The 24855-nt window shown below is 42.1% G+C and overlaps 3 protein-coding genes across 5 annotated transcripts; 2 read left to right on the top strand and 1 right to left on the bottom strand.

Moving 5' to 3' along the window:
* Window positions 1–12482: 12482 nt before the first annotated feature.
* Window positions 12483–16408, top strand: parla (presenilin associated, rhomboid-like a). The gene is made up of 10 exons (XM_053437760.1): window positions 12483–12600; window positions 13508–13691; window positions 13826–13930; window positions 14369–14501; window positions 14633–14728; window positions 14823–14972; window positions 15143–15213; window positions 15305–15406; window positions 15608–15705; window positions 15801–16408. Exons 1-10 carry the CDS (start codon window positions 12518–12520, stop codon window positions 15946–15948), a joined length of 1170 nt encoding a protein of 389 aa, XP_053293735.1. The 5' UTR covers window positions 12483–12517; the 3' UTR covers window positions 15949–16408.
* A 448-nt stretch (window positions 16409–16856) lies between these two features.
* Window positions 16857–19981, bottom strand: extl2 (exostosin-like glycosyltransferase 2). The gene is made up of 6 exons (XM_053437761.1): window positions 19859–19981; window positions 18351–18790; window positions 18155–18225; window positions 17963–18078; window positions 17384–17857; window positions 16857–17263 (listed from the first exon to the last, which is right to left on the bottom strand). The coding sequence occupies exons 1-5, from the start codon at window positions 19861–19863 to the stop codon at window positions 17452–17454; spliced, it is 1038 nt and encodes a 345-aa protein (XP_053293736.1). The 5' UTR covers window positions 19864–19981; the 3' UTR covers window positions 16857–17263; window positions 17384–17451.
* LOC128454377 (glyoxal reductase) lies at window positions 19575–24817 on the top strand. Of its 3 annotated transcripts, none has more exons than XM_053437765.1 (8): window positions 19575–19618; window positions 21399–21507; window positions 22397–22645; window positions 22785–22886; window positions 22969–23060; window positions 23727–23909; window positions 24015–24074; window positions 24680–24817. In XM_053437765.1, the coding sequence occupies exons 2-8, from the start codon at window positions 21438–21440 to the stop codon at window positions 24773–24775; spliced, it is 852 nt and encodes a 283-aa protein (XP_053293740.1). In that variant the 5' UTR covers window positions 19575–19618; window positions 21399–21437; the 3' UTR covers window positions 24776–24817. The 3 variants fall into 3 exon arrangements, with proteins under 3 accessions (XP_053293740.1, XP_053293741.1, XP_053293739.1); XM_053437766.1 differs by lacking the exon at window positions 19575–19618 and adding an exon at window positions 20168–20272; XM_053437764.1 differs by lacking the exon at window positions 19575–19618 and adding an exon at window positions 21238–21313.
* The last annotated feature ends 38 nt before the right edge of the window (window positions 24818–24855 follow it).

Genomic DNA, 24855 nt, shown 5'->3' with positions numbered 1-24855 from the left:
TGAAATCCTTACATGACCAGGGGTCCTATGAGGAGGCTCTCATGCACTACAAAGACATGATATTTCAACTGATTTCCAATGATATTATCCAATATATTGTAGTTTTTACTCTGTGATGTCAGGTAAAGAATCCATTTGGGGACCTCCAGAGGCTCTTTTTGCCAAAATCTGCTAAGAAAATACATTTAATCTCAATTCCAACTCAATTAGCTAGTATATTGTAATAGTGGTAGAAGTAGAAGTGTTTTTTAACAGACTTTCAGGGATCCTATAAAAAGGCTCTCATTACATGTGGTTTACTTAAGGAGAGAGACAAAGAAAGACAATTCAACAGATTTTCAACTAAATTATACTTTATATTCTAAGCTAAGTTTTAATGTGTGCTGTCAGGTGGACTAGAGTTGATTAAATGTCATGAAACTCGGGTTTAAAGAGATACATTTAGTGAAATCAAGAAATGACAAGTTGGGGGCTATGAGGAGGCTCTCATGATGAGCAGTTTGAAAACTCAACAAAGAAAATGCTTTTTAACTGTTTTCCAACTTAATTATCCAGTGTATTGTAGAGTAGTTTTTACTCTGTGCTGTCGGGTATTGGGCCTTATTAATTAAACTTGTTCAAACTGGTGTTGAATGAGGTTCTATTGAGATACATTTAGTGAAATCGTGACATGAAACGTTTAGGGACTTCCAGGGGTTCTAAATGAGGAGGCTCTCATAATAAGTACTTTCAGCCAAGAATAGACATTTCAGTACATTGTAAGGTACTTCTTATTCTTTTTTTACACTACTTTTGATTCAAAGTCATAACATTTTAATTGTAACAAGATCATTTTTAAGGAAAGTGAAAGGAAAAGTTTGTGAGCCTGCATGTGTCACTTGTGCTGTGCCGCTGTCCGTGGTGCTGAACCCTGGGCTGTTTGTTTGGGGCCCTGGATCACAAGGCTGCCTCCCACCTGAAGTTGAATGACTTGGTCCCTGCATTGTCCCTTTTTTTTTGGCTTCTGCTTCTGATGCAGCACTGGAACACGCTCGCCTGCAAATTTAGCTCAGTCTGGTGAAGTGCATCTGGAGCCCTGCACAGTGCGGCTGGGTGCTGGATGCTGCTACCCGAGGACACACACACAAACTCGGGACAGAAGCGAGGAGCACAAGGAGAGGCTCTCTCTCCACTGCAGACTGGAAGGATGTTAACTCAAAACACTCCAATGAAACCACTGAACCTCCCCCTCTTCCTCCTCAACCTCACCTCTCCTCTTTCCCCTTTTGTCTCCCCCCTCCTCATCATCATCACTCAAGAGAGGAAGCATGCAAAGAAAGGTGTTTAGCCACTAAGCTATGCTGCTATGGTGCTGTCTCTCACCGTCGGTGATAGTGGTCGACTTCGATCGTTGTCCACAGAAACACTGCAGCATATGCGCTCCTTTCTGAAGGAATGGCCTCAGAATCCTCATTGATTTGGGTTGATGGGAGCCTTCCTCAATCCAAACAACCGGGCAGCGCTATATCATCCCAGCACAGCCGGCAGGGTCAGGCAGCATCGCGGAGCCGGGCCAGCATCTCTCTCTCTCTCTCTCTCTCTCTCTCTCTCTCTCTCTCTCTCTCTCTCTCTCTCTCTCTCTCTCTCTCTCTCTCTCTCTCTCTCTCTCTCTATCTCTCTCTCTCTCTCTCTCTCCTTTTTGTCCACCGTCGGTCACGTCAAACATTCCACTTCCGCCACGGCGAGGCAACGCAAGGACGTTACAATGTGCTCTTAATTGTACAACACACACCCCCTCCCCTCCTCTATACACCCCCCGACCGCCTGTATCTTCACCATCCGCGCGGACGTAATGGGACGAAGGAGGGTAGGAGAAAGAGAGGGGGGGGGGGGGGGGGGGATGCATGCACACCAGAGTTAAACTGCAGGGGTACAGTGGCAGCCCTCCCTTAGTGAGGTGTAATGCGGAGCTATAAGGCGACAGGGCTGCACAGGTGTTGGGAGTCAAGAACCGATCTTCCTGTGCATATAACTAGTACACACATAGGCCCACTGACTTACATTAATTACGATGAAGTTCAGGTCTTTATATGATGTTGTTTGTCAGTGGTGGAGGAAGTGTTCAAAACCCTGTGTTATTTATTATTATTAAGTTACTATTAACATTTGGATAACTTCTGTCAGACAACAACACTCCAACACTCTTGGCTGTACTTTAGAAACATTTCAGAGTACAGAAGAAGATAAATGGTAAATATATACATGTTATCATGCAACTCACATGTCTGTTAGAACCGACAACATTAGCTGTCTTAGCTGGTACATGGTTCCTTATTTTAAGACTTAAAATATATTATTCCAAACTAAATAGAGCCACCTTTGAGATTAAATATGAGTATCACTTATAATGTTTTATTACAATCTAATTGTGTTTCATTGTGATCTAATCTTATCATACTTTAAAAGTCAGGATTCAAGATTTCACCATGTATTTTTGGCTCAGGACGAATATAAAACCCTCCTGATTTTCTAGACCAAAGCAATTCTATGTGCAACTACTTACTCTAGGGGGCGCCATGATATAAAGGACTCACTAATACAGCATTAACACAAAAGCTTTGGTTTTGTCGGCAGTGAGCAAAGACATATTGCACAACCTTTTACTGCAGCACTAATTCTACACACTGCTACTTTTGAGGAGATTTTATACCATATCATAATTTTTTTTACCCAAACACTCCTCTACTCTCGCACCACAAGGACAACAAATGATAAGGCCTGCAACTACCTTAAAAACCTGCCTTCATACTTTCAAAATCTATATACAACGAATATAAAAGGACAAGTGAGGTCAGCAGAATGCCTCAACAACAGCAGCCATGCAAATGAGAAAGGTCAGAGAGGAGAAGAGAGAGAATGTGAGGATGGAGGGGTGGAGGGGTTGCTAGCATTAGACCCAGAGTCACAGATATGGAGATGGTGCTGTATCATCTGCTCCCACTGTACTGTCCCACTGCAGAGCCCAAGGAAAAGACAGAAACAAGGGCGACAGCACAGAGGTCTTTTAAACTGCTTGTGCCCACAGATACGGTAAATTAACTTAAATTTCTGTGTATGTACAGTATATATATTATCAGTTGAGTGTTTCACAATCAAAGATACAGAAATTGGTCATTGGTTAATATTGCACACAATATTAAAAAATAAATGTACTTTTGTAAACCTCCAAACTGCAGCCTTTTTAAAAACAATTTTGACAAGGTTATGGCGCAGCTCAGATTAAAAAAAATAAGACTCAAAACAAATCCCATCATTCGATTTTTGAATTAAATAAAAGCCTCATATATAAATGCTTTACACTTGTGTTGAAGCTTCACTTGAGCCTCTATCTATAAACACTCTCTCCTTGCATCATTTCTGCTGGCATCAATCTCCAGGTGACACCTCTCGACCATTCTCCATTCACTCTCGTGTCATAATTGTACCGTTGTGCAAAAAACAAAAGTGTCCCGTCTGTATTTGAGTAAATTCAGATCCATCTCTGGTGACGCTGCGGAAAGATGCTTGACGAGTCAGCTTTCATTTCACCTTCCCACAGTTTGTCTGTCAACAGAAGTGAGGTTGCAGTGTTCACCTCGTAAGACGATACCAGCTTTGACTGCAACTTGTCCAATTTAGAAAAATGAGGACACAATACAAAAATGCTGATCTGCATTTGTTCTGCATCATTTCAACTGAAAGAAAAGAGGACACCTTTATTTAATGGTTCACTTATTATTTATCAATTAGATCGCTTGATTGCTTTGGAAGTAAAACCTCTTTATTTAAAGAATGTATGACCTCAAACAATTCAGCCCCACGACTGGTTTCATGGCTCCGTCGGTGCATCATTTGTGCTCCACAGCCAAACAATGACCAAACATCATTACACACCAGGAGAAGGCAGTAAAATGCCAATTCAGATTTGACATATTCATTTTAGTATAGCTTGAAAAAATATCAAACAAGTAGAAACACCACATATGCATCACTGCGCTTGTCCAGCAGTGTGCAAAAGTTTTATTTAAATTTACATTGAAAGATAAAACATAAGTACAGTATATATCTATTGTTAAATAATCCAAATGTAAAATTACTGTTAGGATAAGTCAGTTACATGATAAGTCAACATATTTGAGTATTGTCTATCTGAACAAAATTGTCAGCATGTTAAATTCTGGAGAAAAGCAACAACAGCAGAGAAGAGAGAGACCCCTTGAATCAGTAACAGCGAGTCAAACATACCATGTTTTCAGCAGCACCGCGTCAGTGCTGATGGTGACTGCAGTTTGCTGAAATTCCAGAAAACATTCTCATATTCTGCAAAGCAAAAGCAAGGTCCCGTGTCGCAATGCAAAACTGTTCATGGTTGCACTAAGGGAGGCTGCCAACACTCTGGTACAAAATGACAAGTGTGTAAACTTGATGTCAGGGACTCTGGGCCCAACAAAACAGCAACAAGATACTTGACTCTGATAAGGTGAAAGGAGGTGGGCCTGCTGCGTCCTCTGGCCCCTTAAAGGATGCTAATTATTATGGCTACACATTACTGCGTGCAACTTTGTGGGACAGGTATATGGAATTCCCCAATGATGTTTCCTGCTTTGTGCTGACAGGTTTACTAAGGAAGGCAAATTAACACCTAATCCAAAGATTCAGGTGAATTCCCAAAACGCTGAGATTGCAACTGTCAGCATGTTGTAAAAGAGAACGAGAGAAAGACAAAGAAAAACTGGAGGGGGAGTGGTGGGAGGTTAAGATTGCTGTTGCGTTCATAATGGAGAAAGAGGAGATTTAACAGATGTAAAGATGTGAAAAAGAATCAGCCACAGCGCTACAGCGTAAATGAAATCTGCTTTATCTTGTAATTTGTTGTATTTACGGGATGGGAAGGAAAGATAAACTTAAACTACAATGTACAAATGTATCAAGTAGCATTAAAATTGGTAACAGTTCATTGTGTTTGGGATTCCGGCGCTGAATTATCATATAACCACAGATTCAAATGTAATATAATCAAACGCAGGAAGAGATTTAGGAATATACATCATGTCAAGACAGTGTCGGCATCAAACCAAGCTTCAAGAATGAGTGTAGCGACTTCAGGAAACAAACAAGATGCTGGGAGGCATAAAAATGTGTTTAATCTTTGATTAGAGAAAAAAAGATCAACTGATTTTAATGTATTAAAATGCAAATGAATGCAATCACATTGATCAAATAGCGTCTCTCCAACTAACTCCACAAATACGATATTATTTGACCCTTTATCTCCACTCAATCCTATGAGACCCCTACATTCTGCTGACACTATGTGATCACAAATTAACAAATAATCCACACGATACAACAAAATATTACACCTTGTATAAAAACTGAAATATCATATTCCTCTCAAATTCATACATGGCACCTACAATGAGCCTCAACATAAAGTGATACAACAGGACCGATGAAGGTTTGTCAGGTTCCCTCTCTCCTATCTCCTATCCCAGGAGCAACGACTCAATGGTGCAATGTTAGTACGAGCATTGATTTAAGGTTTCTAAATCATTATTTTAATTGGGATTAGAATATAAAGCATATAATATAAAGATAAACAAAACGGTACATGCTCCTTGACATTAGCAAAAAAAGAGAAGCTAAACACCAACTTAAATGTGGATAAATCTACTCAAGTAAAGTAAAAACTCTTGACATTAGTTAACAATGCTAAAATTATCAGCAAATCAAACCCAACATGTCTTATACTCATGTTGGTCATATACACAGTCCAATCTTAAAAGGATGAGACCTCCACCATGCAGCCAGCCACTTCTTTTGTAGACTCTAACGGTGGAGCCACAGGAGGAAGTAGCAGGACAGGTAAGGAAAAGAAGGGATGGGATTTTCCACAAGGTCCTTCCAGAGTCCATTGATATTGTGCTATATTACTAGATATAATCAAGTTATGACAAATCATAGATGTTTCATAGTTAACCTGGAGCCGCAGTGCAGTTTGCCCACAAGTCCGACCCGTCACCGCAGAGATAACCACAACACAAAACTATCTGGTGTTATTTTTCAATCTATTAATCAGTTTAATAAGAAATAAAATGTCCGATCCTAAAGGGAGAGCTGAGCGCTGAGTAGAGCGCATACCTCGCCCTAAATTCACTCAAACTGCACTATAATTCACACACTCATAGATATCAGTTCCCTCAATATGCCGCATTAAGAAGACTGATCTCACAAGACTGATCTCACAATGTTAAACAAAACGTCAAGATTGTATGGGTTCTTCCCGATCGATACGCATCCCTCCAAGACGTTTCATGGTAATCCTCCCAGTAGTTCTTTGCATTATCTTGCTAGCAAACAAAATAACCAACAAACAAATGGAAAATGGTGAAAATATAACCTGGCGAAAAGTGATAAACCAGTAAATAAATAAGGTTTGCAGGAGTCAGGTCGTACAGGAGTCAGAGACAGTAAATCAGAGCCACAGTAAGAGATAACTCACAAATTCACCCTTTTCTGTTAGTTGTGTCTCTTTATTGTGAATATAACTGTTATGTATATGCTCCTACAGTTAAAGTGCACATGTGGCAAAAAAAGTTAAATTGACCAGAGATGAAAGAAAAGAGCCACAAGGTCCAGAGAGAGGATGTGAGTCATACTGTAACCCCCCCCCCCCCCCCACCACCACCTCTCATGTAATACAAGGATGCAAACCCTGCTCTGGTTGGACAGTGAAGCATAAAGCGCTTGAATGGGTTTATTTGATCTTTTCTATTCCACTGCAGACTTTACACTGCTGCTTTTGCCATTCACCAATTTACGCACATGCATCTATGTGCAGCACTTGATCTATTGGACAACACTCACACACTGTCAGCACACAGCTTTTTGGGGTTCGGAGGAGACTTGGATTGAAACGCCAGCCACCTGGTTTGAGGACTCCATCTATCTCCTGAGTCACAGCCGATATTACTTTATTATATTACTATACATTTGTATTTGTATTGTAATGTACCGTGTCTTCATATGTACTGTATTGTATTATTTTGTGTGCCAAATACCAGACAAAGATTTTTGGACAATAAAGTTTTGAATCTTGAATCTTGGCTCAGAGTTTGAAGTGAGCCTATAGTTACCTTGACATGCAACTGTACACCCCCATGATGTTTGTATTTTGCAATACAGCAAACCGTCGGTGAAGCAGGCCAGGGTGACACTGAGAGAGAAAGGTTACCCTACTTTAACAAGGGCACCCTGTCCCTCATCCAAATACACTTCCCATGGGGGGGATGCTTATTTTGTGCTTTTATCCCCATCATGCAACCTTAAATGATTCTGCCCTGAAAAAGAAGCTGCCCACACATTCACAGGGGAATGGAAGACACACAATGTTTTTGATCAGAGGTCTGTGTATATTATATGGCTCTTTAAAAACATCTTCTATTGCCTATTACTGGCAGAGCTGAAAAGCTTTGTCAACAACACGCTTGATGCTGAGCGTTGAGGGGGGACAGCAGCACATTCATCTCCCCGAAAAGAAGTGGAGAGGCAGCAGATTTGGTCTGAATCAGCTGACAGCACTGACAGAGTAAAAGGAAAGCAGACTCAAGTCGCTTCCATGCACAACACTGGGTGGAAACATTGTGGTGTGAACGGCCTCATATTCACACACAACTTGTGTCTTTAATATTAAACCCACACGCTTTGCAATTGACACATGTCGACCAGCAGTGTTGATGAATCTTGGAGGTGAAGGAGGCGGGTGCTCCGGGGAGAGAGAGGAAACTACTGGAGGCTGCAGACTGAGCTGTGAAGCCGGTGCAGCAGCAGCATCGCGCTGCAGCACTGAAGCATGTGCACGGTCTGTGATTATAAACTCACTATCATCAGCACCGTCCCATAGGAGCGCATCCCTCCACTGCTGCATGCACTTCTTAACAAAGTTAACCAGGCTGCCTGTGTTCCGCAGTGTGCGCTCCACTCATCCACGCACACATAATGCACAATATCCCCTGTCCAAAGACATTTTTAACGAAAAAGGGTTCTTAACTTATTCATATGGGCTATGTGCACGTGGAAGTTTGACTCACCGGCGTTTTTGTCACCCATGTCCCCTGGCGGTGCAGAAGTTGCCGCGGTGATGTGCAGGCTCTCAGGTGGAGTGATGCGCTTTGGAGCAGGAGCGCGCTCGTTTCTTCAGCTGGGACAGCCGGGAGACGAGAGGAGACCTAACTGAGACCCTCCTGAAGCTCGAGGCAGGGACACGGGATGTTCAGCGCTCTCAGCGAGCTCGTTGTTCGAGGCTACCCCAAGAGTTTCTGAGTGAGGTGGGCTGACGACTCAGGTAGAAGAAGGAGGGAGGGAGGGAGGGCCTGTGTGTGTGGGAGAATGTGTGTGTGTGTGTGTGTGTGTGTGTGTGTGTGTGTGTGTGTGTGTGTGTGTGTGTGTGTGTGTGTGTGTGTTTGTGTGTGTGTGTGTGTGTTTGTGTGTGTGTGTGTGTGTGTGTGTGTGTGTGTGTGTGTGTTTTGCAGGGGTTAGCGGTTGCAGGATGGGCACTGATGCAGGAGTACAGTTTTGTCAGGTGCTCTACTGAAACAGTGAGGTTAAACAGAGGAGATATTTATTTCCTTCATAAAAATGTTGATCTACTTCATTTTCTACTTTTAAACATTTGACTGTGCTGATAAAACATGTCTTTCTTGTGAAGGTAAACTCTGATCAATTCTGTTCTGTATTCGAATATGCAATTCCAATTTTATTTATAGAGGGTATAGGTGATGTACAGGGGGCTTAGAAACAAAACAGAAACTAAATTAAAAGAAAATCACCTCAGAGAGTAAAACAATTCCCGAAAACACAGTTTCAAGCAACACAAAAGAGATTGAAAAGAGAGGAATAAAATAGGTAAAACAAATCATCAAGGGATACATCTGTATAATAGTTGAATTACAATTATACAAATAAAATAAATACAAAGTATAACATTTACAAACATGAAGAGATAAAGTCATAAACATGTAAAAAATTATAATAAAGACATAACAAATATATTTTCCTTTTCAATATTTGATCACACCAGGCTTTCAACCCTTTGCACTTCAAGGAGCCCTGATCGGACACAAACATAACAGAACCTGAATTATCAAGATATTTGCTTTTTGTGGTTTATAGCAGCAGGTGTATCAAGATCCAAATGATCAAACATTCTGTGTTGTGTCTGTTGTATGTGAACTTAAATGTTAAAAAAAAGAAAAATCATTACACTTTTTGCTATAGGGACCCGCAGCATCAATTTGAGAAGCCCATGTTCAGCCATTTAGTTTGTCACGTGTCAGCTAAGCCAGTGAGACCAATACACTCCTATACATCACCAAGTGCTGGTGCCAGATCTTTATCGGTTTAATAATTTGCTCCTAATTTAACAATAAATTTAACAATAAAATTAAAATGAGCTCCGGCCTCGCTCCCACCCTCTGACCACATACTGGACCGTGTTGTTTCAGTGAAAGCGAAGGCAGATGATATTTTTGCTTGAGAGACATTCATATTTAATAAGTGAGATCAATAATGACTGGGTATTGTACCCGCTGCTTGGTTATACTGCAGTGGAATTCAGATTTGTGGACAGAGACTGAACGGCTGCACCAGTGGGATGGGATTGTGCAAAATGCTCTTGAGGAACTTGTCTTACAAAATCATGTCAGTGGCAAGAGCACAGAGGTACAGTGTGTTACTCTTCAATTCTGTAATTATTTTCCTTAGAAATGCCTTTTATTGTTATATTCTTAGTCGATTTGAGAAGTGAGGGGTTGATGCTGTCATGCTGTGCACTTACCTCCAGTCTTTTTTTTTTTTTTAAACAACCCCAAGAAAATGTTCGATGTCCACTTTATATTGCATGATTGTGTAAATCACCACAATCACACATCCTGACCGCTGAGTCTCAAAATCTGCACAGTAATAAGAGGTGTTATCTACCTGGTCCATTGATCAGTGTCCTAGAAAGTTCCCCGTCAGCACTCTGGTGGAACAATATGTTAACATCTAGAGTTTCCTCTGATGGTATAAAAAGACCGTGCTGCTGGTACAAGATGTTTCAGCCTTTTGGTTGAAACCGAAGCCTCAAGGCCAAATGACGTCCAGCCTCCTGCCTCTGGATTCAAGTCACAGATGCAAGATTCAAACATTTTTTTGTACTTTGTTATTTATTCCATATGTACTAAGTTGAGGTAGAATGATCGGTCGGACCTTAAATGAGAGACAACTTGTTCTGATTTCAGATGTCACACTTCCTGTCACATGACCGAGGCCCTGCGTGCTCTTTTGCCGACGCAGGCAAATCCTGGCCGGCGTCGGTTCACAGCGAATCGATGAGAGGACCTGAAAGAGGACACCTCAGCTCGAAAAAAAAATGCACTGCATTGATCAGAGAGGGACCCAAAGACCTCTACGGATTCCGACAGAGACGAATGTGTGGGTGGGTGGTGTCGTTGCATATGCTGGGTCGCAGCACGGCACAAAATCCCCAAATGGCCTTAAGTTTACTCCGCCTGCCACTCCTCAAATATTTATGATTCTCACCCTTCCATTTTATCCCCTCACCTCCCTCTCTCTATCTGGCCTCCCCACCTCGGCATGTCTTGTGCTCTCTCCTATCACTGTCATCCCTCCCTCCTCTCCTCTGCTCTCTACTTCCCTCCTCCTCTCCCACATCTCCCTGTCCTCCTCTGCCCTAGACCTGCACCCATAGGATATCATCTAACTTGGCAGTGCGTGTCCTTGGGACCCTACAGTGACAAAGGTGTATTGGTCTCCTTCCTTTGTACTCTGCATCTTGCCCTGAAACATCAACTCCCCACCCCCCCCCCCCCACCTCCTCTTTCCTGTATGACAAATTTTCTTGCAGAAGTGAGATTGTATTATAACGTCCCGGCGGGATGCAGTGTCTGCCTCAGTTGTTATTAATCACCCATACTTAGCTAACTCTTCTTTTATTTTGTTCAAGCTCTATTAGGAGCAATATGGTCCACTAGCCGCGCAAGTCAAGTGCATGTTGGAGGGGAGCCCACAGTTCCTCTGCAGACACTGCAGTGCAGCCTCTCGTGGTGAATTCTACCTTCTTCACCTATTTGTGGAGTCACTGGCGGGCTTGACGTTTGTGGAACTCGTCCAGATGTCAATAGCAACACCTAGTGCCATTAATACTATTCAGCCACACTCGATTCCACTGCTCGTATTCGCAAAAACAAAGTTCATTGTGCCCTCCAAGTGTTTCAGTAATAAGACAATGTTTTTCTGATGAATACATTATGCAAGAATGTGCAATACACCAGCACATTTATTCTCCATCTTCTTATTCCGCTCTGTGCTCAAACGTTTTGCATTCATTACCTTCACCAACAAGGTTTTTTGTCTTATTTGTTTTGTCTGTCTGTTATTTGGCAGGACTGCCCAAAAGCTACAAATAGAATCACCATGAAACATGCTGGTGTGGACCCCAGACCACTGGGCCGATCCAGGAATTCTTTCACTTTCTGTAACATTGCCAGATTGAGTGGTTATTTTTATTTTATTATTGATTTCTCAGAGAATAATTCAAGGATATCATGTTTAGGGGACTGCTTTTAATGAGTTAATGCAGTTTGGTGCAGATCCAGGTATAAATCTGAACTGTTGGGCCTTGGCGCAGGTATGCGCTAACAGTTTGTTATTGTCATTCATTATTTTCTTCTCTGATTTTAGACAACTGATCTGCAAAGGTGGCATTTGAATTTCTTACATTAGTAAAAGTGTAAAAATATAAAACAAACACTACCATAAGGGAATTTCTTAAAAGTACAATCTTTTTGTATTCAGAAATAAGTTCATATTCACTTTATGCACTTTGTAGATTGTGTTACCGCTAACATTAATGTGTCTTTAAGAAGTAGATAATGAGTAACTATAATGAAATATACTTTATTTCATTATAGTTACTTTCCACCAATGTCTCTTAGTGACCACACACTTCTATTCTTCAATGCGCCACTAGAGGGAGATGAAGTGTATCACAGAGGCCGACACATTGTGGTGCATTCAAGGACTCTAAACTTTTATGTGAGAAACAACATTAACTTTGAATCTATTATTTTTGTTTAGTAGTTTTCATTGTTGTTAAATGACAAAAAACATTCAATATATGTTTCAAAGGTTATGAAAAAGATGCAATTAAGAATTGAGTGTGGACTGATGTTTATTTGTACAATATTATTAGTAAGATAGGATAAGATGAGACAATATAGTTGTGTTGAAGATATGAAATAACAAGGAAATAGTTGGTAAAGTTGAAAGTGTCGTGTTTGTCTGTTTTGTTGTCACATTCATGAGGACTGATTCTCTCGGATTCACACGAGCTGCTCGCTGGGTGTGAAAAGTCGGAGCTTTCATACGAGTCCTTGAAGCGATCTTCAGCTCGGGTCTGGCGGGGGGGAGGAGCTTAGACAGGAGGTTGTAGTCCAACATGGCGTGGAGAGGATGTGTCATGAAATGGACCAAAACACAGCTGATCAGCGGGTCACACGGCTCCGCTGCACGAGGCTGCAGGTGAGCACACACACACCCGACCTACAGTAACCCGTGTGTGTGTGTGTGTGTGTGAATGTGTCTGTGTGTGAGTGTGTGTGAGTGTGAGTGTGTTACTGTGGGATTACCTAACTGCTCCCTCTGTCATTGTAATGAGATCCATGGGGGCTGTTCTCGGTCTCGCCTGTGCTGAGGTTTCATCCGAAGGGGTTTGTCTCTCACACTCTTCACCTCAACAGCAAAACCGCTGCTTCCTCTGGTCAGATCATGAGGGGGAACCAGATGGTGAGGTCGTAGTTAAAGAACCCTCACAGCTGAAGTAATGCAGCACCAACACACTGATTCACCGATTACTGCCAACCGCTCTCAAACTATCCGATATAACGAACTAAATATGTATTGCAGACCAAAACGACAGATAGATGGGTAGAGAGAGAGAGAGAGAGAGAGAGCAAAACAGTGCAAGAGTAAAACTTTAAATACAAGACTAAAAAACAGTCATACTAAGACATCCCAAAAGGAAACATTAGGTGGCACTGTTATACATTTCAGAAACCAATCAATAAATAAATACAACATATGTTTATATACACATTGAATCAACACCTCAAGAACATCACATTCACAGTGTTTGATGCATGACTGCTGTAGTGCTCTGCCTTATATTATATATAAGATAAATATGATGTTTTCCTGAAATATAATTTAGAGCCTGGCCGATAAAGATTTTGGGGGACAATGCCATTGTTGGTCAAAATGGGATATTGCAATACGGATATCGGCAGATGCAAATGTTCGAATTTTGAATAAAAATTGTAATGCCCTAATATATATGAATTTGGTGTAATTTATCGGCTGTAAGATAAATCGGTCCAGTTCTGATATCACTCAGTTTTAATGCTTCTTCCTGTGTCATGTGTTTTGACAGACAGAGTCTCTACAACCAACAGAGGTGTGGATTTCGTCGTGAGGCCAAACGGGCGGACACAAAGAAAGGCAATGTCACACAGGAAACAAATCCTTCTCCCCACGAAGCTGGCTCCCCAGGGCCCCCACTGCCTCCAAAGGTCCCCAGGCCGGGCCTCTTCACACCGCTGATGTTCACAGTAGGGGTAGGCCCTCCCTGTCTTTGACTGGATTAATACACTATCTTTAATTGTGACGTTTAAAGAGTCATATGGATGCATGGCATAATGTAGCGTTGGAAAGTGCGATGGTGCCATGTTTTTGACTGACTCCATGTCAGTTTACAGGCTGCTCCTTTGGTGTTGCTGCCATTCTGCAATATGAGACGCTGAAGTCAAAAGTTCAAACTGCGAAGGATGAAGAGAAGTCCGAAGAATTGGAGAAGGTGAGGTTTTCATTTTAAAAAAAAAATGCTGCCTCTCTCCTCCACCACTTTCATCTTAAACCGTTTGCATGAACCCTGGAAATTGTCAGGAAGATTGGGTCCAGACATTTTGGCTTGCACATATGAAGAAGGCCGTGGGAGATTGTCTGGTGTCAGAAGTATCCCCAATAGCAGGAACATTTCCAGAGTGTTTAGGCGAGGGGTGGCGCCTTGGTAGAGGAGGAGGAGGAGGAGGAGGAGGAGATCACATTTAATGTTTAATTATCACCGAAAGTTCTCGTATCTCGTCAAATTCACATTTGGATCCATTCAGGCAGGGCCTGGCTAAAAAAGTTCCAGAAAATGATTGGAGCAGCTGGCTCTGACATGAGCATTCTCACATACAGCTCAACAAACTGGCAGCTACAGTGCTTCTTCTTTCCCCTCACATATTACCAGGGGTCACAGGACATAGCATACTGGCACGACTGGTGGAACCAGTTGTCGGGCTTCCAGCGACAGCTCATCCTCCTGATGTCGATGGCGGACGACTTCTGGAGCGGCCTCACAGAGGGACAGAGGACTGTTACAGGTACACTTATTTTGCATGAACTTATTGTTCCTGCGTTTCCTCAGAGTTAATGGCCAACCTCTACATATTTCATTGTGTTAAACATAATCCCACGTTTCCTCATAGTAGTTTTTCTTATAAACATTTCCCAGGTATTATTGCCTTGAACGCTGTGGTCCTGTGTTTGTGGCGGATCCCTTCGATGCAAAGAAGCATGATTAAGTACTTTACTGCCAACCCAGCTTCCAGTGAGTGTGCCCCTTCTTCTATCTTATATAAGAAAAGTGTTTTCGTTCCAACCAGCCATTTAATGGTTGCATCCTTTTCTCTCTCCTCCAACAGAAACTCGCTGCCTTCCCATGGTCCTGTCGACCTTCAGCCACTACTCCCTTATCCACATGGTGGCCAACATGTATGTGCTGTGGACGTTCTCCTCAGGCATCGTGTCTCTCTTGGGAAAGGAGCAGTTTCTTGCAGTCTACCTGTCTGCCGGTAAGTCCAGTAAAAGGCTGGTGTCTGATAACATTTAACATAACATCATCAGTGAATTATAACCCCACAGTTTAAATATGGGTATTTTACCAACTTAAATAAAACTGGAAGGATCATTTAGATTTACTTTTGAATAATGTTTTATTTCGCCCTTTATTTTGTGTTTTCAGGTGTGGTTTCCAATATGGTGAGCTACTTGTGTAAAACCACCTCTGGACGTCTCTATCCATCTCTAGGAGCAGTAAGATGTTTGCTAAAATTGTCATACATTTTAGCACAACAGAAATACAATCATTCCAGTGTTTTGATCCGTCCTATTGTTTGATCTGTAGTCCGGTGCAGTCATGGCGGTCCTGGCTGCAGTCTGTGCGAAGGTGCCAGAGGCCAAACTAGGAATTATCTTCCTCCCGATGGTGACTTTCACAGCAGGAAGTGTAAGAAAGAGACTGTATGTGTGTGTGTGTTAATGACTGAATATGAATGTACATATGTCTGAACCATACTGTATATGTACAGTAAAGATGGCCAAGTATCTTTGGCTTAACCAACAGTCTATGGTCTGTACGCATGGAGTTGTTGATGCACTTCAGTACATTGTATGTAACTTAAGCTTCCTGTTGATGGTTTGTCACCAGGCTCTGAAAGGCCTCATTGCCATCGATGCAGCAGGGCTTTTTCTGGGATGGCGGCTCTTTGACCACGCTGCTCACCTTGGCGGAGCGCTCTTTGGAGTGTGAGTCTTTACATTTTCACTTTTTTCGAAGATATACAAAACAAAAGCATAGTTCGATTTTAACCGTCTCCTCTTAACCGTGTCTTGTCTTACAGATGGTACGTGGCGTACGGATACAAACTCATTTGGAGAAAGAGGGAGCCATTTGTAAAGATGTGGCATGACATGCGTTCTCTGGGTGCTGGTGGATCCAGGCCTGGAGGTGGAGCCACTGGTGGTGCTGGAGGACCCAGGCCCCAATAAAACTCTGAAAGGTCCCTGGAGCCCAGTTACCTCAGAATATGCAAGGACTATTTTATCCCCTGAGATGGAGTGGGGTTTCTACTGTTTATTATAAAATATAGTTTTTCATTCCGGTTCTGAGCATAAGCTGTTTCGTGGTATGCAATTTCAAACCGGTCACGTGAAGTTGCACTGCAGATGTTTACTGGATGGAGAGATAACGTCACATCAGCTGCCTCACAAGTAAAACCTTCATGAAGATGTCATCACTCTGCTACCTCTCGATAATCTGAAGATATTCAATGCTCAACCTTCAGGTCAGTTGTTTGTTTGATTTGCCGGTCACATTACCACAATGTTAGCCCGGACTTTTTGTGACCAGTGTTGATCCAATCCAAGGATAATATCAGTGACGGATTTTAATGTGATGTAAATTCCTCTGAGTTGCTCTTATGTTGCTATTAAAACTGGATTTCCCGATCGTTTTTCTCAATCAATGCTTTGTTTTGGTGGATGATACATTTACTTGTGTGCAGGGTAACCTCGACCTAAGGCAAACCAATAAAAGCCCAATTGTTAATGTCAGAAATAAGACGAATCAGTATACAGAAGGCTTTTGCAAATTCTTAGAGAAACTACAGCGACCTCTCATTAGACCCTTTGATCATTCAGTTCATCTCAGGATCTTAGACTCTTCCCCCCAATGCCTGAACAACAGCCAGAGTCTCTTTCACCTCCTATGCACCCATCCCAGTTCGTTGGACAAGCACAGACCCAAGAACATCATTGGGGGCATAAGTGTTCACCACAAATGGGAGGTCAGAGCTGGGCTGACCCTACAGGGAGCGGGGAAACCAGCTGGATTTTGACAGTCTCCAGACTTAACTCTTATTAACTGATAAAATAATAATGAATGAAACCACAAATCGTTAGAAAATGGAGTTGGCTTTATTTAATTATAACATGTATGTATAATGCTGTACATGCTGACATGGTTTAGATGTACATCTTACTTACAATAATCACAGACACAAACTTTGATGGGAAAGGTATTTTTGTAACAAATTAACTTAGAATACTTACATTTTAATAATTTTAACATTTATTTCACTTCAGTTCAATTACTGTTATATAAATCCAACGAGGCAAACTGGCAAAGCAGATCTAAGACGGACCCCTGCTGTGTGTTGATTAACTACAGCCCAGTGAGAGAGTTGGATTAACTTAAGCAAAGGCAGCTCTGGCAGCAGCACAGTTTCCCTTTTCAAACATGGACACGATGGGAGACTGAGTCATGTGTAGAATTGACTGTTTTGGAGGAATGTCCATCATTGTCCTGCAAATGCAAGAAAAAGCTAAATATTTTTGAAAAACAAGCAGAATATTCTAATCCAAATTCAAGGTTAAATCTGTGACATGACACATCGTAAAATGTATTATTACCAATCAGACTTACCAGATTGTTACTTTGCAATCCTAGTTTGTCTTCTTTCAATCCAGAGCAGTCGGCGATGTGGCTCCTCCTCAACCTCGGCTCTTGTGGTTGGCGTAGCTGGGGAAGCCAAACTGGGAGACCATCAGGTTGGAGAAGCAAAGCGGCATGGAGCCATAGATCTGCGTCAGCCTGTTCAGACAGTAGGACCTCTGGAGAAGGTGTTCGGGACGATGCCACATGCCCTGGTACCCGCTGCTGGCCTCCTTCTCCAGGTTGCGAAGGTCCACAGGTTTGACAAAGACCCCAGAGGGTTTGTTGAAACTGCCCACAGACTTCAAATGTTTCCTCAAATACTGGGCTACAACAAAGTTCATGGCAATATCGTCGCAGTTCTGTGTTTCGTCCACCAGTGCGTGCACGGCTAGAGGTTGGTCCTGGAAGAGCTGCAGGTAGCGGCGGTGGAAAAAGGCAGCACCGATGAGCACCATGGAGTATCTGCAAAACAAATAAAGGGTTCTTTCACATCAGAGCAAGACAAGAGGAAACAAAGCATGCTGGTACAGCGTTTGATGCAGTGCAAGAAAGAGAAGTTCCTCTTACCTATCGCCTCCAGCCGTTTCTGGATCCTGCAGTTCGAAGCTGCCATAACTGTATACCCCTCCTGGTGTTGAGATGTGTTTCCGTGGAACAAAGCCAACAATCTGGTCGGAAAATTGCTGTGGAGCCAAATATATGTGTTAAAAATTGAGTAATAACAACGTTCTCTTCCACGTTATCTCTGAAGCTTATTACCTTCCAAACTGAGAAAGCAAAACTGATGTCGGGAACGCTGACCAGGGTGTCGTCATCCAGCATCAACACAGCTAAAGGTCGGACAAGAGCGATCAAACAAATCCCACCGTAAATATTTGAAAACAGATAAAAACATAGAAGTCTGCATGAATGTCTTTGAATAACTCAAATCATTCAAGCTCAAAGATTTACCGACCATCAGTGTCAATCTCAGGGAACGATTGTAGTCTGTTGCGCATTTGATTAGTAGTCTGCTCCTTAAAGACCACAGGGACCGGATGAGGCGCCAAAGAGTTCCACAACTTCAGGGGCGGCTGCTCCCTCACGTTGTTCCACACTATGATGATCCGCTGCAGATGAGGCACCGCCTGGTAATGGTTGAGCAGCTTGAGGAGAATGTCCGTGCGGTTGTACGTTTGAATGACGATGGTGAACTTGTGCTCGCCCAATGCGCTGTCGCCCTGTGCGGGTTTCTCCTTTGGCGGTGTTGCACGGCGTAGCACTCCCAGGACGTCCAGGCCTCCGTGGTCCTCCGCGGGAGGCAGCAGAGCCGTCAGGGCTGCACCGACCAGGAGAATCAGTAAGATCGGCCAGATCAAATAAGTTCGTCGCACACCCATGCAGCATCGGAGGACCCTGAAAGAAAGAGAACGTCCTATAACAGCGGACCTCAGGTTTGTTTGTCTGGTTGTTAAGTTATTTTTTCATTCCCTTTTCTATGTTGCAGAATTCGAAAGGACCCACAGGTGAGTTTGAAAGCCAGATGTATAACAACTGGGGGACAGTGCATAATATCTCTGACCTTCTAAGAGACAGAGAAGAACACAAAAATGATGATACAATAATATTATATGAAGTATTTCTATTTTTATCTCATCTTTTCTTGATTCTTTATTTCTGCACTTTCCCCTTGTGGCAATCATATCTTGTAAAATTTTACCTTATCTTAAGACACAACATTGATTTGGCGAGATGAGCCAAGGTTTAGACCTGATTGTCCAACACAGAAGCTCCACGTGAAGACTGACGGTCAAGTGGCCACTGTGACTTGGTCAGATTATAAAGCAGTGGTTGTCAATCTTTAGCCCTTCAGGGATCCAATAACTGACAAACTCTCCCACAGACTCTTATTTAACAAGATGTTTGATCAGGATTAGCATAAGAATAGTCGTACATTCAATCAGTGTGTTACTTATGGATGAATTATTTCCCCTTTTTTTGCTGGGGACCCCCTGGAGACCCTCTGGGAACCTCTTTGAGACACACGCATGTCTTTGCACTTGAAACTACCTGTTAACTGTGTAAACACATTCCTGGAATCTAACTTAAGATGCTTGCACATGTGAGGTTTTCTGGACTCACTGGATATATGACAAAACAAGTAAACAACAACAGCCTGGTGCACATAAACAATGTTTCCTGCAGGATGACACGTGACACAGCTGCAGAGGAAACACAAGGCAAGTGAGTTTTCCGGCGACGATCACATTCTGCATCGGTTCTTCAAGCAGATTAAACTTCACCTCAACACAATAACTCCCTTGTTTACTGACGCCACCATCTTATGTTTTGTTTACCATACATCCTACTTCTTCAAATGTGTGCGCCACACTTTGATTTGACCACGCTACCTCCCGATGGAGCTTATTCTACGCATTGGTCGCACAACAGAAACTGTCTTAGTTTCCATCAGTTTGAACTCACCTCATGTTGTTGGTGCTGGAAACAAACCGCTAGCTTCTCAGGGTCGCCATATTGACTCCGACCAAAGAGCATGATAAAGGCGAGCTGTCACAACCTAGCGTTAGCCGTAATGAGTTAGCCGGCTGCGAAATTGACTATCGTACAATTTAATGAAACTTGAAAGTTGTCTCGGTATTTTAAACTTGAGTCCAAACTCTTGCATGTTTTCCTGACACTATAGCCACGTGTGTTTTCTTAGGTTTGAGCTTATTTCGGGATTCTTTGCAAACGGACGCCATCTTTGTTGGCGCTTGATGCGTGTATGTTTCCGTGATTATATTTTCCAGCGGAGGCACATCTCCACTGTTATCAGAGATGCTACTGTAAGAAAGCAATCTTTCCTCATAACTTCAAATCTCAACAGATGTTTACTCGGTAAGTTGTAAACTATGGTTTTTATAAAGTCTATTGTTGTTGAGAAGTGGATCTGTGATGCGCTTCTTTATTCACAGATTCAGACTTTCCTGATCAATAACTAATACAAGTTAATCAAACAAAAACAAAGCCTCCTTACAATCAAAATAAAGTACACTTGAATGTATACAAACGACTAAGTAACATACTTTATTAGTATTTATGTGCAGACGTGTAAATAGCATTATTAATTAGTATGTGTGTGCAGACATGTAAATAACATTATTTATTAGTATTTTTGTGAAGTAAGCAGGGATCGTCTATAAAGTACAACACCGAAAAGGGAAACTACAAAAGATATTGACTGCGTTGAGAAAGTCCAAATCATCTTCTTTCCTAAGCACTATTCCTTGAACCCGATGGAATACGTCCCTGGGTCAAGGAAAGATGTGAAACAAAAGCTGTAAGGAGTTAGGGAAGGAGAACCACTGATGCACAATGTTCTGTGCTGTCAGCTGACGGTTCTAACAAGGTTCCCTGTTTAAAACCAAATGACACATCCTGAGAAAACATGTTTTCAGTTCATAAAGAGGAAACATTCAACTATCATTTACTCACAGAAATAAACAGAAAAATAGATTGAATTGAACTCAATAATAACTTGCTTAATCCTGTATAGTATGAAACCAATTTTATTAAGGGGAATTTGCTCTGTTACAGCAGCAAAGAGTGCAGACAGAAATACACACCAGTAAAGTAATTATAAGTGCACATGCAATACAAACAACAGGCCTCTAAACACTCTAACCGCTGGAGCCACAGCCGCCTCACATTATACAGCAGTGAGATCATTGGATAATATACCTGATCAAAATTACCAAATACTATGCTAAATCCCATTTACTCAAAATATTTTGGGAGTTTCACCTTTTGAATATTTTGCACTTTGTAGACGATCCCTGAGACCCCCCCTCACTGCCGGGGGATGGGCGTGAGTGTAGTCTCGGAGTTCTCCACAGTGATTGAAAAGAGGCTTCGCTTGTGTTGTAACAGACAGAGACTGTATGTACCAGTAACAACCCTTCAGGTACTGGTTATCGATCCGTGATTCTGAATCTGTGAACATTCTTCCATCTCCGCCGTGGAGGTTTTCTCCAGGTCGATCATCTCTGCGTGACCCCGGATCATGGCGACAGTGCTGGGTTGTCCCACAGTCCCACTCGCCAATGGTTTGCAGATCCCGATATTTGGACTAGGTATGTGTTAGTATTTTCACATGAGGTCAGTTAGTAACTTTTTAAGCATTATTGAAAAACGACATATGCACTATTGCATGACTCAAACTTTATAATGGCTTTCATTCAACTTGTTATGCAAAGTCGTTGCTTTTCAATGTAAAATGACAGAAAAGTTCAAATCTGTCTTTTCTTTATTTTTACTTTAAATAGGGAAATGTTTTTAAGTTATACCTGCTATGGCAGTACTGCTCAATGTCTTGTATCACTGTGGAGTATAACATATACTATGAACTATGTTCTGAATAGTCTTAAAATGATATGCACATTGGGCTCGTATATAAAGATGGATAATGCTCCAACGAAGCTAAACTACCTCCGACACGACACACGAATGCTGCAATCTTGCAAATTTGGAGCCAGGGTCTGAGCCGTGGGGATCGTTGGGGATCATGGAGCTTGAGACACAGAAGCCAGGTCCTGTAAAACACGCTCAATAATTTTTGCCTAGTTTTTATAGCATAAAATGACTAACTATAACCAAACCTACCAAAAAAAAGTTGGACATGCATCAGTTTGATAAATCTACCTTAAATGACGGAAATCTTTATGATAAATAGTAATTTTACGTCTTTTTTGACTTTTTAATTTGGACCATTTCCCAGTGAATAAAATAGACGAGGCTAAAGGTGTATGACCTACACTGCAGCTAGCCACCAGGGGGCGATAGACACGCTTAGATTCAATTTATGGGAGCCATCATGATGTCCATCTTTATGTAGAGTCTATGGGCAAAAATGTTTCTGAAAATGCCAAACCTGCAAAAAGAAAACAACAAAAATTGTATTTAACTCAATTGATCTTGCATTTTTAGGCCAACACTTAATCAGTTCATTCCTCTCAATGCCAGGCACATCTCATGATGGTGGATACTCCCATGATGCCATTGTGTACGCACTCACTGAGTGTGGTGTGCGCCACCTTGACACAGCAAAGCGCTACGGCTGTGAGGAGATGCTGGGTAAAAGCATCCGAGACAGTGGACTGGCACGAAGTGATCTGTGGCTCACCAACAAACTGTGGCCAGGGGACTACGGATACGAAGATACAAAGAAGGCCTGCATGGACTCCTGCTCAAGGATGGGGGTGGAATATTTCGGTATGCGCTGTGAAACGTAGAGAATCTTGAAACAGAAACATAACAGCACATGCTGTTTGGTCAGATCAGTTTTCTTTATTATGATATCTTCTATTTTATTATTAAAATCTCTCACTAACTCATCTTGCCCTATTTTCAGATCTGTACCTGATGCACTGGCCGGGAGCGACCAAACCTTTCAGCTCCAACAGAGAGATGAGAGCCGACACCTGGAGAGCTTTGGAAGAGCTTTATAAAGAAGGTACAGAAGGAGAAATGGAAGAAGAAATAAAAGAAATAGAGTTGGAGATTAATGAGTCAGAACTCTGTCTCTGTTACTGTAGGGGTATGCCGTGCAATTGGAGTGAGTAACTTCATGGTCCACCACCTGGAGCAGTTGAAGGAAGACTGCAGTGAGGTACCACATGTAAACCAGGTGAGATATGATCAATAACTTAGTTTAATCGCTTGATACACGAGCAGGTAGTCGAAAAGAGGAAGACAAATGAGTAAGTGATAATGACAAAGAATAAATTGAAATAGGCAATAAAATAAAATGTCTTCTGTTAGATGAATCTGTTGAATGTTTTACTAAATCAGAAAAGCTGTTGTGTTGTGTATTTTTTCTTTTTGTTGAAAGAAGGGTAATCTTTATTTAAAGACCACATTTATTAAATTTCTCCCTTGTGAAATTTACCCAGGTGTGAGATTATTCCGCAGAGGCTAAATGAAGCTGGACGCATTGACATCTCCCAAACATCTCTACAGCCCCCTGGTGGCTGGCTGTAATACAAGTCATAGACACTGTAAGCGGATCAGACATGGGTCATATTAAGAAATTATTGGCTGATGTCAGTTTGTTCTTGAATTTGATAATATTAAAAAGATATGATTGACAGCTGAGAGTGACTCAGGATTGGTTGAGTGGGTGTGACATGGTTGGGGGCAAACTGCGTAGTTAACATGCTCCTTTCTGAGATGCTCGAAAACAAAAAACCTTGGTGTGATGTTGAACCCAGTGTTTGAGGATAGGAGCACATTGTAGCTGAAGTGCCTTCATACAGTAATGTCCCTGATGTGATTTTAAAATGACATGACCCAGGTGGAGTACCATCCTTACCAGCAGACCAATCGGGTAAAAGAGTACTGTCGTGAGGAAGGGATTGTCTTTGAAGGCTACAGTCCGCTGGCCAAGGGTCAAGTCTTCAGCGACCCCACTGTCCTGCAGATAGCAGAGAAGTACCGACGCACACCGGCTCAGATCTGCGTCCGCTGGAGTATTCAGGTTTCACACTGTTCAGACATTTTCCTGATCTTAATTGGGCCTGACACATACAATACTGGTCTGTGAATGCCTCTCAACTGCCATTTCATTGTTCATTTTCCTCAGAATGGAGTTGTGACAATACCTAAATCCACCAAAAAGGAGAGGATACAAGAAAACTGTCAAGTGAGTTAAAAGTCCATTGCACTCTTTTCAAAATAATAAATATTAAGGAAGATAAATTACCTTGTGAGGGAACAAGAAAGTAGGTATCGCATCACAGAATACGTTTGAAAGTCAGTTGTTAACATATCAATATTAAGGTTAATGCCAGTTCCAAATCAAAACAACTTAGGCTGTTTCCCAGTTCAGGGGCCGGACCCAAGCAAGAAAATCTGGTGCACAGAGAATTTCTGTGATCTGCGTCACCAGCTTGTCCGACCCCTTACTGCCTTTGCCTAGCAACAGACCTGCTGAAGCCTGATACTTATATCTAAAGGGGTAAGCGTCTGACGTTTGATCTTGTTGCTTGCCAGCACTGTTAACACTTTGAGACACAGTTAGTCAGCAGAGCCCCATGAATCCTGGGAAAGGTGGGCCCGAGAAGGATTCACCACCGGATCCGTTGGCTGCTGTGATGCAATCAGTCTTCAAATGCAGCCTGTGAAGGTTGCGGCCCCTGAATTTGGAAACAGTTCAAGTCAAACTTTTACTCATTGTCCGAAATGGCCGAGCCATTCATTGTCTAATTTAACCTGTGACCTCCTCTTCCTCTTTCTCTGCACACACAGGTGTTTGATTTCCAGCTGGAGGAGGGGGACCTGGCAGCGTTGGGAGGATTGCACGATGGAAGACACGTTTCTTGGAATCCAACAAATATCGAGTAATAAAATGTGGAAAACGCAAGGAGCATTTCTCCTAGAGCTGTTTTGTCCTTAACAGCACATTTTATTACTGTAATTTTTTA

This window comes from Pleuronectes platessa, chromosome 13 (assembly GCF_947347685.1).
Source record: "Pleuronectes platessa chromosome 13, fPlePla1.1, whole genome shotgun sequence".
In the NCBI taxonomy this organism is placed as follows: Eukaryota; Metazoa; Chordata; class Actinopteri; order Pleuronectiformes; family Pleuronectidae; genus Pleuronectes; species Pleuronectes platessa.
Note: the sequence above shows the minus strand (reverse complement) of the source record. Positions and strands in the feature narration are given on the sequence as shown.

Excerpts from the sequence above, each read along its gene's own strand:
- LOC128454377 (XM_053437765.1), top strand. The coding sequence starts at position 21,438 with ATGGCGACAGTGCTGGGTTGTCCCACAGTCCCACTCGCCAATGGTTTG. Across the intron at positions 22,887-22,968 it reads GGAAGAGCTTTATAAAGAAG|GGGTATGCCGTGCAATTGGA; the intron begins GTACAGAAGGAG and ends CTGTTACTGTAG. Across the intron at positions 23,910-24,014 it reads GCGTCCGCTGGAGTATTCAG|AATGGAGTTGTGACAATACC; the intron begins GTTTCACACTGT and ends CATTTTCCTCAG.
- parla (XM_053437760.1), top strand. The coding sequence starts at position 12,518 with ATGGCGTGGAGAGGATGTGTCATGAAATGGACCAAAACACAGCTGATC. Across the intron at positions 13,931-14,368 it reads AGTCCGAAGAATTGGAGAAG|GGGTCACAGGACATAGCATA; the intron begins GTGAGGTTTTCA and ends ACATATTACCAG. Across the intron at positions 15,706-15,800 it reads GGCGGAGCGCTCTTTGGAGT|ATGGTACGTGGCGTACGGAT; the intron begins GTGAGTCTTTAC and ends CTTGTCTTACAG.
- extl2 (XM_053437761.1), bottom strand. Across the intron at positions 18,226-18,350 it reads CCCTGAGATTGACACTGATG|CTGTGTTGATGCTGGATGAC; the intron begins GTCGGTAAATCT and ends TCCGACCTTTAG. Across the intron at positions 18,079-18,154 it reads TTGCTTTCTCAGTTTGGAAG|CAATTTTCCGACCAGATTGT; the intron begins GTAATAAGCTTC and ends TTGGCTCCACAG.